We start from the raw sequence: 14997 nt of genomic DNA on the forward strand, positions 1-14997 counted from the left end.
CAGCATTCACTGCTCACAACACAGTTTCCTCTACAGTGGGCAAACCTAATGTAAGTGGGGTGACCGCTTTGCTGAACATATCATATCTATTCATTACAAAAGCATGATCTTGAGCTTCCAGTTTCTGGCACTTCAATTCTCTATTCCACTGTGACCTTGGTCTTCAACATTGTTCCATCAAACTCAAAGCGAGCAGCAAGCTCACAGAACATTGTTTTACAGATACAGCCTTGATGACTCGTATTTTGGGCTCAACTGTTTCAGAAAATGAGCATTCCAGTTTTTCTCCTCTGATAATTTTATATTACTGTACTTCTTTCATACCTCCTCCACCTAAGCCTCTTACTTTTAACTACTCCCTCTATGTTCTCAACCTGCACTAATGTGCCTTTCGTCATTTAATCACTACAGTCTTCACCCTATCACAACCCTCATGTTCTCTCCTCCACACTTCCTTTTCTCAGCAATGCAAATTTGTTTCCTCTCCAACTTTCCACAGTTCTGAAACATGAACTCTCTTCCTTCTCCACAGTTACTGCCTTACCCGCTGAGTTGTTCTGGTACTTTGCTTATATTATCTGGAGAGACTAAACAGTGAAAGCAATATGCTAACAAGATCACAAGACAAGGGAGCAGAAGCAGGCCATTTGGCCCATCGAGTCTGCTCCAAGGAAAGGGAAAATAGAAATGAGGAATGGGGGAAAAGAAAGAAAGGAAAAGAAAAAAAAACTATTCTAATCCCAATTTCTGGCCTTTAGTTTCAACAGCACTCACCTGGGTGCCATCCTGCGTGCATCTGAATCAGAAGGTGGGGCAGACTGCTGTAGCACAGAAAATCTATTTAAACTTGTTGTTCGCGGCGAATCTGAAATAAAACATTGAGCTTTGTGTTATCGGAACATAAAAGTAAAGGTAAGCCTTTAACGAGAAAAATAAAATGTACAAGAGTGCTGATCTAGTGCAAACACAAGCATGACAATCAATTTTTAAAACACCAAATGAGATAAATGAGCAACTAATCGTTTTGGTTGGCTGAGCAGAAAATACTGGCCGCAAAACCTGGAAACCTAAACTCCTTAAAAGGACATTGTACTTTCTATGTCTATGTGAACAAGACTTGCAATAATCACTTTAAAAGGTGACACCTCCAAAAAAAATGCTGCATTCACATCGGCCTGGATTATGTTCTTAATAACATACATTTACTTAGTGCCTTTAATGTAGTAAAATATATTTAACAAAATTATTAAACAAAATCTGACACCAAATCACAGGAGGACATATCAGGTAAGATGACCTGTTGCTTGGTCAAAGATTTTACGAAGCATCTTAAAGGAAAAGTAGACACACACAAAAACCTGGATTGTTAAAGGAAAAGGATGTGAAAGCTCTAGGGCCAAGCAGTTGAAGGCATGACTGCCAAAGATGGAGCAAGTAAAATTGAGGGTACTCACAAGACAAGAATTGGAAGAGCAGGTATCTGGAAGCATTACAGGACAAGAGGAATTTAAAGAAATGGGGAGGGTTGAGGCCAGGGAGGGATTTAACAACAAAAGGATAAGAATTTTAAGTTTGAAGCAGAGCTTAACCCAGAGTCAGTAAGCATAGAAAAGATGGGTGAATGTCACTTGGTGAGAGTTAGAACATAGGCTGTGGAGTTTTGAAAGACCTCGAGGTTACAAAGGGAGGTACACAGGAAGCCAGGATTAAACTGAAACTGGAGGTAACAAAGGCATCAGCAGTTTTGGCTGATGTTTCAGAGATGGAAACAGACGATCTTTGAGATCACATGGTCTTGTACTATTAAACTCATCTTCAGGTCAAAATGAAAAAGACTGCAAACAGGTTCGGCCTTGGATGATTTGTCAGGAAGATGAATGGGTTGATGGAGAGGGAATGTGTTTGTGTTAAGGACTAAGGCAACTGGCTTTAGCCTTCCCAGAATTAAATTGGAGGAGATTTTAGCTCATCCAGTACTTTAATTTATTAATTCCCAGCTGTGGGTCTCACTGGCAAAGCTAGCATTTATAGCTCATTCTTTTGGCAGGCTCAGTTGACTTAATAGGTCAATTGTAAGGACAGTTGAGAGGTAATTATATTGCTGTGGATCTGGAGTCACATGTAGGGCAAGGCTGGCAGATTTTCTTCACTAAAGGACATTACCGTACCAGTGGGTTTTTCTAATAAACTCACCATCGGCATTACATATATGTGCATCTTCCTCTGGATATAATTAACTGAATGGAACTTCCCAAACTGAATGGTGGATTTTAACTGATGACTTCTGATCATTATTTCACGTAACCATTATGTTGTTGTAGTTCACTGGATGTCAAACATATAATCTGACAATTTAGAAAATGGATAGACCAAGATAATTGAAGTTAAGTACTTTTTCTGTGTTCAGGTAGAAAATTATTCTTTTTAGATGTTTCGCTGATAATTAGGATGAGCCAAGACCAGACCCTCAGGGTGGAGGCACCAGAATCAATGGACCAGGAATGGGAAGTCATTGCAGATGCTTCTCTGTAAACCAGGTATGTGACCTCTATCCAGCTGGATAATGATGAAGAGTCTTTGGGAGGAGGATGGTGTAGTCAATTGTGTCCAAGGTTGAGGTCAAGTTGAGTTGGATGAAGAGGGATAATTTACCTTTGTCATAATCACACACAACGTCAAGGCCTGGGAAAAGGGGCGGGGGGGGGGGCGGGGTGGTGGTGGTGGAAGGAGGTGCAGAAGGCAAAATTTGTAATGACTTTGCTGCAATAAAATTAAACCTTCAGACCTTTCAGTGTGGGCAAAGATTCAGGAAATATTGTTAATTTTGCATCAGAATACAGGAAGGTATCTTGCAGAGCAATCAGGTAAACAGCAAATTAAATTATGATGATCCGTGGGTGTTTTTGGGGCAAAAAAAAAGGCAACATCCCTTAGAAGGTAAGAAATTAAATGGGATCAATGCCTAAAGATTCAATTCCCATTAGTTCTGTTGGTTTTAGTAACCATTTCTCACAGCAAATTCAAATAATCATTGTCCAGAAATATTTACAAAAAAAAGCAATTTGGATTATCCATGATGTGACCATCTTTCTAGTCTCCAAAACTGACTTTAGGTTAACATGTAAACTTGTTGTATTTGTCCACTGCAAGATTCTCAAAACACCATGAAGACCACAGTGGTTTGTGATTAACCACGTGATTATTTTCTGAATAATCAGTTAGTGGCATATTAAGTAGGACCACTACATGTTCTGAGAGAGGTTGCATTGGTAAAAGCTTATGATAAGGTCATATGTCATTCGTTCAGATGAGGGTGACTTGTTTTTTTAAGCTTTTGATGATCAATGGAGAATTTTTAATTTGCATTTCCAAAAAACATTGATCCACTAATATTTACAACACTGTGGTAGAGAGATTAGGCAGGTGTGTACCAAAATGTTTAACAGTCTCCAAAGCCATATTTACAAAAGAAAGCAATAACAAAGAACATTCACGTTGCCAAGGTGGTCAATTAAACAGAATTTTACTTACCAGATTCATTAGTTTTCACTCCTTCCACTGCTGCCCTTACCCCAGCTGCCTAATCGGCATCCTGGACCCAGCTGTATTTTATCATCTGTGGCAGGCTATGGAACGGAATGAAGCAAAAGGATATTTACAAAGTTTTGAGAAATATGATCCTGTTGTTTACACTGGTCGGACTAAAATACAAGTTTCTTTGACCCTGATGCTTATCAATTTGACATTTTTGTTAAAGCTGTGAATTGTTTCATCTTTCTACAGAATCAGTCTCCATCACAGCGTTTGCCAGCACTTAATGTGATTTTGTAAACCAGAGAAAATTGTTACTTCCAAAAAGGTGTTTTTTTGGCATTTTAACAACAGGGTATTGTCTCCATTCAGCTACTAAGTGAACTGAATTAGTGCAAGTCTAAACAATATAGATAATTTCAATGGTGGTGTAGTGTGAAGTTAGGTTTGAAACCAGAAATCATTACCCTTAATAGACAAAAGTGGTTCCTGATCCTGATCTCGGCACCAAAGAACACAGACAAGGGCAGGTTAAAGCTTAGCTGTAATGTCCCACAGTCTACGTGACTGAATGTATTTCCAAGGGAAAATGAAGGGGGAAAGAAAAAAAAATGAACATGAATTAAACATTCATGGATCAGTTAATTCAAGCCACAACAGGATGAACTTGTTATCAACAGGTAACAGCACATTCCCATCAATTAACAAATCCAAAAGCAGATTAATTAACAGATCTGACGACAGGAATGCCCCATTAATTAACAAATCCCATAAAGGGAAAGCGCTGGCAATTAACAAATCCCACAATGAGAAACTCCTGGCAATTAACATTTCCCGCAACAGGAATGCTGTTTCAGTCAAATCCCACAGCAGGAATTCCCTGCCTATAAGAAAATAGAGCAGGATTAGGCCAATTGGCCGTGCCACCCGCTCCACCATTCAATAAGATCACTGCTCATCCAGTCTTGGCCTCAACATCACTTTCTCACATCCTTTGGCTCCCTCGTACTTCAAATGTCTGTCAATCTCCACCCTGTCTGTGATCAATGATTCCACCTCCACAGCTTTCTCGGGTAGAGAATGTTAAGGATTCACAATCCTTCAAGATGAAATTCTTTGCTATCATCTGTCTTAAATGTACGTTATTCTGAAACGATATCCCAAGAAACATCATCTCTCAGAATCTCATGCATTTCAATAAAATCACTTCTCATTCTTCTAAAATTCAACAAGTATATACTCAATGTTCTCAACCTCTTCATCCCTGGAATCAATTTAGTAAATCTCCTCCTCTGCACTGCCTCCAATGCATGCATATCATTCTTAAATGAGCCATCCCAAATACTTGCTGCAACTGCATGCAAGTTCTATGCGAAACAAAGATCTACAATTGTTGGAAATCTGGAATAGAAACAAAATGTTGTCAACATTCAGCAGGTTAGGCAGTATTTGCGCAGAGAAGCAGAGTTTACATTTCCGGTCAAAGGCCCTTCATCAGAATGGTCTAAGTGAGAAAACAAGTTAGTTTTAAGGTTCAGGGAGGGTGGGAGTGGGATGGATAGGACAGAGGGAATATCTGTGATGGGGTGAGAATAGGCCTGCGCAGATGATCTTACTGTTTACGGAGCCATCTGCTTGAATGATTGAGGAGGACAGTTAGAAGGAAAACAAATAAAAGGGCATGTAAAAGCACTGAGAAGTATATTGGTGCAGCTTCCTGCCATCATTCAGAGCGCAAAAATTTCTTTACTTTTGCTGCCAATTTTCACACTCTCACTTTCACTTTCTCGGACTCTTCTCTGCCCTTTCTGGATTTCTCCTTCTCCATCTTGGGGAATAGGTTAGCAAAACATTTCCATAACAAACCCTCAGCTATCTCAACTATACTTCCTCCCATCCTGCCTCCTATAAGAACTCCATTTGATTCTCCCAGTTCTATTGTCTCTATTGTATCTGCTCTGATGAGGCTTTCCACACAGGTACCTTTTGAATGCCTTTTTTCTCAACCATGAGTTGAGAGAGCCTTCAACCTTGTCTCATTTAATTCCCTCACCTTCCATCTCAGCAGTGTCAAAATACAACAGATCATCTTTTTCAATTTCGGCCACCTTCAATGAAATTTCACCACCAGATACCCCTCCCTTTTCAGCATTCCAAAGGGACCATTCCTTTCATAACTCCCTAGTCCACTCTTTGACCTCCATCAACCCTCCTCTTCTCATGCAACCACAGGGGAAGTGACACCTGCTCCTTTACCTCATCTCTTCCCACCACCCAAGGATCCAAAGACTCCATCCACATGAAGTGAAGCATTTTGACTTCTATGAATCTAGTGTAATGCATTTGGTGCTCACAATGTGATCTCTTCTACATTGGAGGAAACAAACATAGTGGTTACTCTTGTGGACTGAACAGAGGTGGCTGCTATGCAGAATACCTCTATTCAGTCTGCAAGAGTAACCATGTGCTTCCAATTGACTGTCACTTTAAATCACCACACTATTCCCATGCTGACCCGTAGGTAGCCTCCTGCACTGCTCCAATGAAACTTTCATCACCCATCTAAGCCTATTGAAGCCTTCAGGTATCAATACTGAGTTCAATAATTTCAGGCAACTTGATTTTCCTGCTTGTATCAGAAATGTTCAGTTCTGCTGGAAGGTTATTCAATTGCAACATTAACTCAAGTTTTCTCTCTCCACAGACACCACCTGATCTGGTGGGCTTTTCCAACAATCTCCTTTTGGTTTCACGTTTCAGCAATAGCTCTGACCTGCAGGTCAGCTTTAACATGTCCCTTCACTTGTTTTCTCCCTCTCCAAGTGTGCCGATCAATTTATTAATGAGACAGTGCCGTAAACATTGGGATCAACTGGGTAAGCCTGACATCACAATCTGAGATATTCCCTTTGTTTTATCCATTCAACGCCGCTAAACTTAAAACTAACTTGCTTTCTCACTTTTCCAGTTCTGATGAAGGGTCTTCGACCTGAAACATAAACCATTTCTCTTCCCACCAATGTTGCTTGACCTGCTGAATACTTTCAGCATTTTGTGTTTCTACTGCAAATCCTTTTGTGTGGTTTTCTTGTGCTGGTCAATTAAGGGAATCTCAAATCAATTAATACATTCTACAACAGGACCAACCATTAATCAGGCTTCACAATGAGAATACATTGCCAATAAACATAACCCAAAAAAATAAAACACCAAAGAACAGATCCTACTGCAGCAACATCTCCTCTATTAATAGACTGCACAACAGGAAGCTCTCATTAATTAACAGATGCCACAAGAGGAACCTCCCAGCAATTAACAGATATAGTTGCATCTGAGGTGCAGAGAGCTTACAAGCCCAACCAGTTACCAAGTTTTGTTTTCAAATTCAATTTTCCTCCTTGTACAAAAATCTAAGATAATCAAGGATGGAATTTGTAGATAGTGGTCATTTGTTTAATTTGCTATTTAACTCAGGGGACAGAGGATGAACTTGTTATTAATGGGCCTGAAACAAATGAAGTTTTGAGTGATATCCTTCCACCACACTTCCCCAACCCCCCACTGCCCCCCAGAGTTGTAACTACATGGAATACACTCCTGGCTAAAGCACTTACAGATGCATTGGTTAAATTCTTCAAAGGCAATTTATAAACACTTGATTGAAAAACAAACAAGATCTTACATAATGCCAAGGTTAAAACCTACACCATAATCAAACTGTTAACTATAAATGTTGCAACAAAATAGATTTCCTTGCCTTCAGAACCAGGATTTGAATCCAACCCAGATTAATGGAACAAAATTCTACTCATTGATTGGAAGAATAAAAGTTAAAATTGCTTAAGTAATCTCAAGGCAGCATCCTTGCAAAAGTTCAGTAGTGAGATTTGATAGTGGCTGGCATTGAGAAAACTTAGATTATTTCAAAATAAGATTGGAAACATTGTTCGACTACAATAAAGTGACACGTAGTCTACACACAGTTCATGCTACCACAAAAGGGTTTCCTTGTGATCTTCAGTGCTATGTTACGGACTAGGTTACTATTGGTGAATGTCCCTCTAAGATAGGGCATTTTGTGTGTGTGTGGCGTGCTTACGTCAACAGAAGTTAAAGGGCGTTGTTGAAAAAGTCAGTCGGCGTCGGAGGGGGAGGGGGAGAGGGGCCTGCTAGTCTCTATCAATGGATGAAAAATGGTAACTGTGCCTGTCACTACAATCCACGTTTGGATTATTGGAGTCATCCGGTGGAGTCCATTTTGTTGTTAACCTGTAGAGGGAAGCAGGTATTTGTGTGGACGGCCACGTCTTGGATGCTTTTCGGGGTGGCAGATACTTCGGAACAAATCAGTGGAGTTCACTTTGTTGCTGACCTGTAGAAGGAAGCACGTATGTGTGTGGACGGCCACGATCCGAGTGCCTTTCGGGGTGAGGCAGATGCGGTGGAGTAGTCACTGCTGAGCAGACACCGAGGTGTTGTATGAGTTCCATCGTGGAACATTTGGATTTCGTAATCTCTATTTTCTCTCTACATCTACGTCTTATCTTCAGTCAACGGTGGTTGTTGAGGAAGCCTTTGCTCATGTTTCACCTTACCGCTTGCTGAACTGAACTTTGAGAATTATTCCTGGACTTGGAGTTTGGGAATTTGCCACACACACACACACACACACACACACACACAGAGTTTAGTTTTGGGGTTAACGTTTAAGAATTAACATTTTTACTTCTAAGACTCTACATTTTTACTTTTATTTTTCTTATTATTGTAAGTAGTTATTAATAAAGTTTTTTCAACACTGATACATGACTCGGTGTATTTCTTTTGTTGCTGGTTTGTAACAGCTAAAATGTTACTTCTCCAGTACCTGGATTCCTCATCAATCACCTTAGTGGCAATTATCATTGGCTATATCAAACTGGGCTGTCAAATTTGCGTCAAAACAGTCCTTCATTTAACATAGCCCCAATCCATTCCTACATATTTTGCCAGACATTAACCAGCAAAAAGCAACATGTACTTGCTGAATCAAGCTTTCCCTCTCAAATTGATCAAATGCACCAAGGCACTCAATGACTTCTTACTTATTCAATAATCACAGCAAATTTGACAAGTTTTCAGATCAAAGAGAAGCATTCAGCTGGGTCCTCTTAATTCATTGATAGGACACACATTAACTGTGAAATGACTGGTTATGTTAAATAACTTTAAAGCCTCTGCAGTTACAATTAGAGTACTTAGTCTTGAAGGATGCCATTTACCCCATTGTATGTGTGTCGGGCTAGTCTCAGTATTCACAGTAATCTGACAAATAGAGAGTTTGATGTGGGCAAAAAAATGCATTTGTCCTTTTTGGCAGAAAAAAACTTAAGGATATTACCTAAAATGTGGGAGCTCAGATCCACAGGGATCTGGGTGTTCCAGTTCATGATATGCAAAAGTTTGGTATGTAGTGCATCGAGTAATTGGGAAGGCTGACAGACTGTCATCATTTGCTACCACGGGCATTGAGAGCAGGAGTAGGGAGGCTATGCTTGTGGGGGGCTTTAAGGGACTGCCTCTGGAGTGCTGTGTTCAGTGTTGGTCTCCTTATTTAAGGAAAGATATTAATGCATTAGAAGCACTTTGGGGAAAACTTACTAGATTAATAGGTAACTTTATGAGGAAAAGATGGACAGGCTGGACTTGTATCTGCTGATGTTTAAATGACAAACATACAAGATCGTTCAGGATCTTGATGGGTAGGCATGGAGAGGAAGTTTCTTGATGTGGGAGAATCTAGAATCAGGGGGTCACTGCTTAAAATTACAGGGTCCCCAATTAAAATGGAGATGAGATGAAATTTTTCTCTTCGAGGATCACGAGTCTGTGGAACTCTCTTCCTCAAGGTGTGCTGCAAGAATGGCCTTTGAATATTTTTAAGGCAGAAGTAGATTCTTGATAAGCAAGGGAGTAACTGCAGGTAAATGGAAATGCAGAGCTGGGGTTAAAATCAGATCGGCCATGATCTTACAAAATGGTGGAGCAACCTTGAGAGGTACAGCAGACTCCTCCTGCTCCTAATTTGCATGAATGTATGTTTGTACTGCCAACTTTCCTTTTACAATTTATTTTTCTTCTTTTTATCAAATAGACATTTAATTCTGTTTTTTACAATATAGAGCCTATCTTAACACATGACAGAAAAAAATTACTTTCTCATTCTCTAGTGATGATAAATTCTCAGTTTTCCTTCTGCAGGGGGAGAAATATTTTCATCAGTAATTGCATTCAGTCAGTACACCCTTTTTTAAACTACTTAATATTTCTGTACAATACCTTACAGCACTTTCTGGACTGGTTTAACCTAAGAACAACAAATTTGTCTTCAAACCTTGTGTTTTATACAATAATCACTTACTATTCAGTGGTAACGGTAAATATATGACAATCAACGCAATTAGCTAGTCTGCTCTTGATTTACTACTTAGTTGGTTAAAAAAAAATCATATAAGCAAGGCCCATACTTTGGTGATTTTTGGAAATTTGCTGGGATCTATCGTTCTGCTGCTCTTTGTGACTGGGACAGTGTTCCAAGCTTCTTCTGTGGGTCGACCACCACCTGCAAATGTCAGAGATTATTCTTAAAATATGTAATATTCGCGTTATGGTGATCACATTTATTTTAAAATATTACTCTAACGGGTAAGTGGATGTAGGTAAAAATTAATTATTTTGTCTCGGTTCCAAGAATCATCTCTCTTTCTGATGAATGCTCATTCTGATGACTTGGAATTAGGCCAAATAGGTGTAGCTCCTGCATTTTAACACACAATTTTAAAATTCACTGAAAAATAGCTGACCCCAAAACAACAATTTTCTTGTGCATGTATCCTTCATAACCATTTTAAAAGCTGTAATTCAGAGGTATGCAGTTTAGCAAAAGAAGTGCATATTCAGCTAAACTCCAAAAAGCATGAGCACACTTGTAATCAACAGCACAAATTATTGTTTCATTTAACAGTGCAAGCACCAGCACAAGCTGCAGTTTAAAAAAAAAAGGACCTTTTTGATAACAGCTATTGTGGTTTTGAGCACCCACTTTTTCCTACCACTTAATCAGACAGCTATTTATCCAAGTGGGTATAAAAGAACTCAAATAGATAGATTCTACTTGAACAAGAATGACATAAAAATAGTGAATACACGAGCATAATAAGAAGCATTACAACTTAAAGATAATACTTAAAAATAGTTACATTTGAAAAGACAGCTTCAGAATCAAAGCTCCTACCTGTTCGCCTCTTGTCTTGTTTCGACAATAATTGTTGATGAACCTTCAGTTGCTGCTGCTGCTCTTCAATTTGAGCTTCTTTATGAATCTGTTCAATGGTCTTTGGCCCCTGTTCGACCCGACGCGACACCCAGTTTTTCTGTGGTTGATTACAAAATATTCCATGTGTACAGAAACCCAGGGATGGCTATTATGTCACTATATATTTAGATATTTCAATATCATGATGTTGTACATCTACCTGCATTAACATATTCTTTTCAGGATGGATTTCAAACTATCTCGCTCCCCTTAAAAATCAAGTGATAACACATTTGTCCCGTTTCTTAAGTGCTGCCATGGTTCAAAACTAAATAGGAAGTGCACTTATGACACACTTGCATAAGTTGTGAGCTATTCTAAAAAAAAATAAGCAGGTCTCCATCAAAATTCCCAAGGAGGGAATGGATGAAAAGGACAACGAAAATATCCTTATTATGATGAGTGATACCCTTACTCCAAACTGGTACATCAAAAACATGTACTTGATCAGACCAAGGTAACAATATTACACAGAAGGAATTTACCACTTCAAAAGGAGGATTAAAAAAAATACATGGATTACATACCATTCTAACATCTATTACATCTTGGAGCATAAAACGTATCCTAGATGATGTTTTCCTTTCTTTCACTATCTTTTCCATTTGATTGAAATATTGGTCCATGCGAGGCTGAAATGACAATCAAATTATTAAAACTCAGTTTCATTATTAAATATTGTTGAACTTTTTTGAACTCAATTTTAATATCATAGAATCGCAGGAATGTACAGCACAGAAATGGGCTCTTTCAGCCCAATTCATTCATGCCGACTGTGATGCCCATCTACACTCGTCCCATTTGCTCGCATTAGGCCTGTATCCCTCTATGCCCTTCCTATCCAAGTACCTCTCCTTTTAAACGCTGTAACTGTATCTGCCGCCCCACCTCCTCTGGCAGCTTGTACAAGATATTCGTCACCCTCTGTGTGGAAAAACTGAAATCTCCTTTAAATTTTTCCCCTCTCTCCTTAAACCTGTGTCTTTTAGTCCTAAGCTCCACTGCCCTGGAAGATTCTGACTACCCTATCTATGCACCACATAATTTCACAAACCCCTCAGCCTCCTATGTTCCAGTGAGAATAAACTCAGCCTATCCAATCTCTCCTTCTAACTACAGCTTCCATTCCAGGCAATATCCTGGTGAATCTTTTCTGCACTCTCTCTCTATTCCTGCTATATCAGTAAAAGATTATGCAGTTACTATTTGGATGTTAGAAATGTAATTTTAATGGAAAAGACAGACAGATAGATATAAAACAAATGAAAGCAAGTTTTCATTAGAATTCCACGGTGGCGTACTATTCCAGAGCAACTTCCAGAAATTCAGGCAACAACAAACTGGCATATGTGTGGTAGCCAGAAGAAGATGCCGTCTTTGTAGAATTAGTGATTGATCTGGTCAATATCAAGTCATTTAATTTTTAGACACATAGTTAGTACAATGGGTTTGGTTTTCACTGAGTGTTGAAGACATATAGTTAGGGGATTTACCACTTCTACAACCATGCAGTGGAGCATTTCCTATTTTAACCACTAAATGGCGCTATAAAAGCATCCTTAAATACCATAACCTTTTAGAATGATCAGTTAGTAATGCTAAATGCTACTTTCCAAAGCAATGATCTTTAACTATCAACAATTGTTCAAGTCTCTTTCCTTCCTGCTTTTAGTAAAACAGATACTGCCCAACTGAATAAAATGCTTCTAGGCATACAGAATAATTGCAAGCACAATAAAAGCATCAACATTAAAATCCATTTAAGCATGGAAGCTACATTGATAGATCAAAGGCTTTGTGTCCTTTTAACCATTGTGACAGAATATCAGTTTCATGATACAAGTGGATGAATGAAATACACATTGCAATGCTATTGGCACATTTCAGGGAGCGTACATGTTGCTACAGTTTATGAAAACAGAAACAAAGTTGTTTCGTAAACATGGAGACACCACCTTTATCCACCCTCATTCAATTTACCCTGGAATGGATTTTCTAATCCCAACTGGAAGGGGTGCCCCTCCAAACTACTGAGTGCTAACAGCTGAAGATGAAGGATTCCCAACTGTTTAAGAACAAGAATGACCAGTCTAATAGAAACATCAATATTCTAAGTCCAGATCAGCTCTATCTTGCAAATAACATTAAGATAGCCAACTTGACCCATAAAGTGTCAACCAACATTTGATTTCAGTTTCACACCATCTTGTTCCAAATTTCTTTAACACTTTATGAAAAGTCTTGGTGAACTTGAAATTTAGCGTTTACAATTTGGATTAGAAAATTATCTGATAAATAAAAACATGATGCTGGCCATTAATCCACAGCAAGAAACAAAAGGGAGCTTAACAGAAGTTGTACTGACCAAGGCTGTGTAAACAGTGATCTGATGTAAACCTCAAATTAAAAACAGTTCATATCGCTTCCCAAAGACCCAGCCATATGGCTTATCAAGATACCCATTCATGAAAATGGGTTGGAAAGTGAACTGAGTTTTGATTACCACAGTCTGTAAAACTGCACATCTGTAATGTACAACTGACCACCAAAATTGTATTCAATGGAAAGGAAGGAAATGAATTGAAAATAATATAGAAACAGGTGAAGCTGCCTTCAAATATAGGTAGTTAATTTTGTGAAATGTGGATTTTAATTTGCACACAGCAAGGTTTGCTACAAATAATCAGATACATGACCAGATAATCTGCTGTAATGATGCTGAAAATTGTTTGGTGGGGGGGTGGAATCTGGCAAACATTTTCTGAACATCACATCCAGCCATTGCACCTTGTATCCACCCAAGGGGATAGTCAGGTGCTCAGTTTAAATTTTCATCTGAAAGAAAATAGCACTGAACATTGTCACGGTACGTCACTAAAATCTCCAGCCTGGATTACGGGTCTGGAGGAAGACCTGAAAACGAGAACTTCTGGCTCAGTCAATAGCCTCTTCGGGTGCCTGGCAGGATTGAGGATGACTTGATTCCACTTCAGACCTGTGGGTTCTGAGTTCACTGCTGAGGGCAATGCGAGATCCACGGACATAGATGAGGCAAGAGATGGAGCAGATGGGTGCACAGTTTGATAGGTGGTGAGCTCTTTCTACACCTTGATGTGTAGACTCAAGGCACTCAGTACTATCTGGAATTTGAGTCGTATGGGTTAGGGATTCCCAGAAATGGAGATGTTACATTTTCTCCCCCATGGAGGTTTGGTGAATGTCCTGGAATCTTTTCCAGTTTCTATAATGATCTCTTCTTGTGACAGAGCCCAGGGCGTCTGCTCAGGGAATCTGGTGTCAGACACATGAAAAATGTGGCTTGCTCAATGCAGCTGCTGAGGAAGCTGGCAAGAGAGATGTTGATTTTTTTTTCACCTTACTGGTGGATTTAGAAGACATTGCAGAATCAGTTTTGGTGCTGCCTCTACAATACCTGAGGTGTCTGCTGTATGTAGTTCAAGTCTCAAAAGCATAAATAAGGGCAGGAGTGTCTACTAACAAGTGGACCAAGAGTTTTGTGCAGGGTTTGAGGTCTTCATCTTCAACATCCCTTTCCCAGATGGCCAAAACACCAAGAACAAGCTTGTGGCGGCCCGCACACGCGGGGCTCGAACCGCCATCGGGAGCTGCGGGTGCATGCACAGAAACGTGTTTTGTACTACCCGTTCGGGGCGGACCTTCCGGGAACAGTCTGACATCACGTCTGCCCCATGGATCACCAGGGGTTTTGGTAGATTTTGGCGCGCTTTTTGGTTTGTAAGTAAAGAGTCTTGAGTTCAGCACTTGCTGCCCCCATGTCGTTCTTTGTAATGCGTTGCATCCGGCTACATTTTGGTGACCCCGACGTTCCAGACAGCATCTGGAACCGACGACTCAGTGACCAGCAATGAATTTGAGCAACTCGCACAGCGCGGTGTCTCTGAAGCTCCCGACTTTCTGGGCCGCTCAGCCCCACGTTTGGTTCGAGCAGGCCGAGGCCCAGTTCAACATCAGAGACATCACAGCCGATACCAGCGGTACTACTATGTGATCAGCGCACTCGACCAGGACATGGCAGGCCGGATCATCAACTTCCTACACCAGCCACCAACGGAGAACAGGTAACACAAGAT

At 39.9% G+C, this 14997-nt stretch overlaps 1 protein-coding gene across 1 annotated transcript in view; it reads right to left on the minus strand.

Moving 5' to 3' along the window:
• Positions 1-14997, minus strand: part of LOC127583306 (eukaryotic translation initiation factor 4 gamma 3-like) — a 266563-nt gene that overhangs the window by 19802 nt on the left and 231764 nt on the right. The window contains 6 exon segments of the mRNA XM_052039146.1: positions 775-865; positions 3532-3554; positions 3556-3626; positions 10038-10132; positions 10805-10943; positions 11413-11517. Of these exon segments, the coding sequence (XP_051895106.1) occupies positions 775-865; positions 3532-3554; positions 3556-3626; positions 10038-10132; positions 10805-10943; positions 11413-11517 (524 nt within the window).

This window comes from Pristis pectinata, chromosome 26 (genome assembly GCF_009764475.1).
Source record: "Pristis pectinata isolate sPriPec2 chromosome 26, sPriPec2.1.pri, whole genome shotgun sequence".
Classification (NCBI taxonomy): domain Eukaryota; kingdom Metazoa; phylum Chordata; class Chondrichthyes; order Rhinopristiformes; family Pristidae; genus Pristis; species Pristis pectinata.